The 3,590-nt window shown below is 41.3% G+C and overlaps 1 protein-coding gene across 1 annotated transcript; it reads right to left on the bottom strand.

Annotated features, from left to right (window-relative positions):
- Nucleotides 1-323: 323 nt before the first annotated feature.
- LOC116268041 (pre-mRNA-splicing factor ATP-dependent RNA helicase DEAH7-like) lies at nucleotides 324-2,619 on the bottom strand. The gene is given in 10 exon segments (XM_031649872.1): nucleotides 324-955; nucleotides 958-1,029; nucleotides 1,032-1,129; nucleotides 1,131-1,170; nucleotides 1,173-1,669; nucleotides 1,671-1,818; nucleotides 1,821-2,087; nucleotides 2,090-2,282; nucleotides 2,285-2,538; nucleotides 2,541-2,619. Coding segments are annotated over 10 exon segments (2,280 nt in total).
- Between the last annotated feature and the right edge of the window lie 971 nt (nucleotides 2,620-3,590).

Genomic DNA, 3,590 nt, shown 5'->3' with positions numbered 1-3,590 from the left:
GTCATCCTCTACACCGATATCATCAGTCTTTTCCTCAAAATCCTCCAAATTTTGGGAAAGAAGAAAGACGATTGATCTGCATTCCCTATAAACATACATAATACTTAATATAAAGCATTATGGTAATTGATATCACTCAGAACGCTGATTGACCACTGCGTGCGTGGAGTACTCCATTTTCCTCCCTTTCCTGCCTCCACTACAAAGTTGGCCTTGCCCATACGCACATGCCTTGCTTTTTCTTCCTCGATTTATCTTTTAAGCTCCATCTCCTCTTTCTTCTTTTTGGCCTACTCAATTTGCTTAAAGATAAAACTCTGACCTTACTTATCAATATCAGCCTTGGATTTGTTGAGGTCTGTTTTAATACTGAAGAACATAGGACCCATTTCTGCCAGCCAATGAGGATCCACCATGGTCACACAATTCATGTACTATCTTGATGTCATCACCAACTCGTGATACACAACATACTAGGGGATGTGACCAAGGCATAGAAGAGCGCTACTCATATGCAGCCTACAAGGAACACCTGTACGCATGTTAACGTAATCTCCGATACCTTTCACTTTGGCTGCATTAATGAAGTAGCCAGAACAGACGGCCTTTCGGACCATATCGTAGTTGTACTAGCAGCTTGTCATCTTAAAACCGAGCTCTTTAGCAATATCCATCAGCTGAGATCTAACTTCTCCCACCTTTTTCAGGGATTTAAATTGCAGGAAATGATCCCGACACCACTATGCACTGAAGTTGTGCTTCTTCCATTGCTCATAAATGTTCAAATATGTGAGATGGTCGCTTTCGGGGATCAATAACTTTTCTCTTGCTGATTATGCCTATTGAAGCTGGTCCTTTGGCTTGTAAAAGATGCTTGGAACTGAGAGCATAGACACGATGGTGATGACTTCGCTGAGGCACTCCAAGTCATTAGAGACTATGATCATCTTGGAAAGGGTGGATCAACAGGGAATTCAGCCATTTTCCTGCCAAGAGGAGTGAGATGACCAAGGTTATCAAGAGCCCCAACACCCACAACTGATACATAGAACTTAGGATAGTATCTTGAGGAGGAGGATCCATGAAATCAAACTAGAGCAAGTTGTCAATGTTCAACTTTTCAGCAGTAAACCACATTACATAAGTTGGTTCTCTGTATTTCAGGGATATTGTTTTCAAAAGATCTTCTCTGAAGATGTGGGCTGAGTAAAGCCTATAGCAATGTCCGGGACCCGTTCTTCCTGCTCTACCTGCTCTCTGGTTAGCATTGGCTTGAGAAATGGGAGTGATTTGAAGAGCATCCATACCTATTCTTGGGTTATACACTTTCAGCTTGCAGAATCCTGTATCAATCACATACTTTACTCCATCGAGTGTGAGAGAAGTCTCTGCAATGTTAGTGGCCACGATGCACTTCCTCAATTATGAACTTTCGAAAATTTTTGCTTGTTCTTCAGAACGTAGCTGTGAATAGATCGGCAGAATAAGGAGTTTAGGTGCGTTTTAAAGAGTATCTAGCTTATCTTGGATCAGTCTGCAGGTGCACTCAATGTCTTCTTGACCAGTCATGAAAATAAGGATGTCACCAGGTGGCTGCTGAAGATGGATAGCAACTGCTTTCTTCACTGCTGCGTCCACGTAGTCGGTACTGCTGCCTTTTAGAAATATTTTGCACAGGGAAGATACGTCCTGGAATTTCGAAAATAGGGGCATTTCCGAAGAAAGCAGAGAATTTTTAGGCGTTCATGGTGGCTGAGGTGATAATAATCTTGATGTCCCTTCTCTTTTGTGCAACTTTCTTGAGAATACCGAATAAACGTCAGTATTCAAACTTCTCTCGTGAGCCTCGTCCATGATAATAGCACTATACATTTCTAGCTAATCATCATTCAAACTTTCTCTCAGCAAGACACCATCAGTCATATATTTTATTACCGTTTGGTTGGATGTACAGTCCTCAAAACGAATGGAGTAGCCAACGATACTTCCAAGCTAACTGTTCATTTCTTATGAGACTCTCTTTGCGACTGAGACGGCTGCCACTCTTCTGGGTTGAGTACATCCAATAATGCCTGTCTTTCCATACCGTCCTCAAGCAGATACTGTGTCATTTGGGTTGTCTTGCCACTTCCTGTCTCACCGACAATAATCACTACCTTATTTTCCCTGATAATTTTTCTGATTTCATCACGAACTTAATAGACAGGAAGCATCTATCTTTGTTGCTTTAAGGTCTTGTTTCTAGAAAAATCTGTTGCAGCTACTCTTTTTCCACTTAAAGAGTTGAGAATTTCGCGCCGTCTTTGTATCGGCTTATCCGTCATCGTTCATTTTTATCCCGAATCCTCCTTCTCTTTTTCTTGTTTTTCAAAAGTTTTTTAAGCCTATCGTTTTCAGCATCTTCCTTTTGTTTGGTTCTTTGTCTTTCATTCCTTTCTCTGAGCTCTTTTACCACGGCAGAGCCTTTTTTAGCGAGAATGGCCATATCTGAGAGAGGATCTTTGACGACTTGAATTTGACTCATTTGTGTCGTATAGCAATATTACCGTCCAAAAATGGAGGCTTAAGATCGTGAACCATAAGCATTACTCGTTGTTGATCATGGTCTTCATCTTCCATTGTGCCTTTCATTCTGAAAAATCCAGAGTTTATTAGCTGATTTTCCTACCACTTCGTATTTTCCTCCATCCTTTGGCGACTATCCATACGAGTTCTATGGCTGCTGCTTTTCAACCTCTGCTCGAGTTCTGCTTACATGCTGCGAATCTTTTCAGTCTCATATAATTTTTTCCTCTCCGCTTCTTATTCGAATGCGTCATCTTCTCTTTCGTACCATTACTCCTCATTGTTTTTCTAAGCTTGTTCCCAGCCCCAAGCTGCATATTCGTCATCGAGGTCTCTATCCCGAATGTTTTTAAGTTTGGCCATGGGTTTCCTAAACTCAGCTCTTGACAATATTTCGCTGGTCTGGTCTTATACCTTTTCTGATTTCTTGATGACTGAGTTGCCTCCGAAGATGACTGGTCCCGAACGATTGGACTTTTGGGACATCCCTGAGCGTACAGATTTGTTATCATCTCGCGAGCGGGAGCGTGAGGACTCAGATTATTGTCTCCTTCTAACCTAGGAGTGGATGCGGTTATCGCGTTCTTGGTAAGTTTGGCTTTTATCTCGTCTGGCTTCTGAAAATGTTCTTGAAGACATCTATCAATCTATTATAAAATGGTTGAACGAATTAAAAGCTAAAACAATTATGCAGATAAAATTACAAAGTAATATTTAGATAGGAGTTATTAGCATTTTTTCGAGACCATATCATAATATTGCTTGAGGATTGGCAGCGAGTAAAATAGTCAAAACCATCCAGTAAATTCTAGAAAGCAATACTTATGCAGAGTTCAGAAACCCTTATCTTCTAAGAATTGGAGGATAAAAGCTTTGAATTTTATATTTTGGATAAACTTTTATTACATCCAAAGCATTTAAACTGGCCGACTAGGGGTTGGGGTTGGGGTTGGGGTTGGGGTTGGGGTTGGGGTTGGGGTTGGGGTTGGGGTTGGGGTTGGGGTTGGGTTGGGGTTGGGGTTGGG

The sequence above is a fragment of the Nymphaea colorata genome, unplaced genomic scaffold (assembly GCF_008831285.2).
Source record: "Nymphaea colorata isolate Beijing-Zhang1983 unplaced genomic scaffold, ASM883128v2 scaffold0069, whole genome shotgun sequence".
Lineage (NCBI taxonomy): Eukaryota > Viridiplantae > Streptophyta > Magnoliopsida > Nymphaeales > Nymphaeaceae > Nymphaea > Nymphaea colorata.
This window is presented reverse-complemented; position numbering and strand designations above follow the sequence as displayed.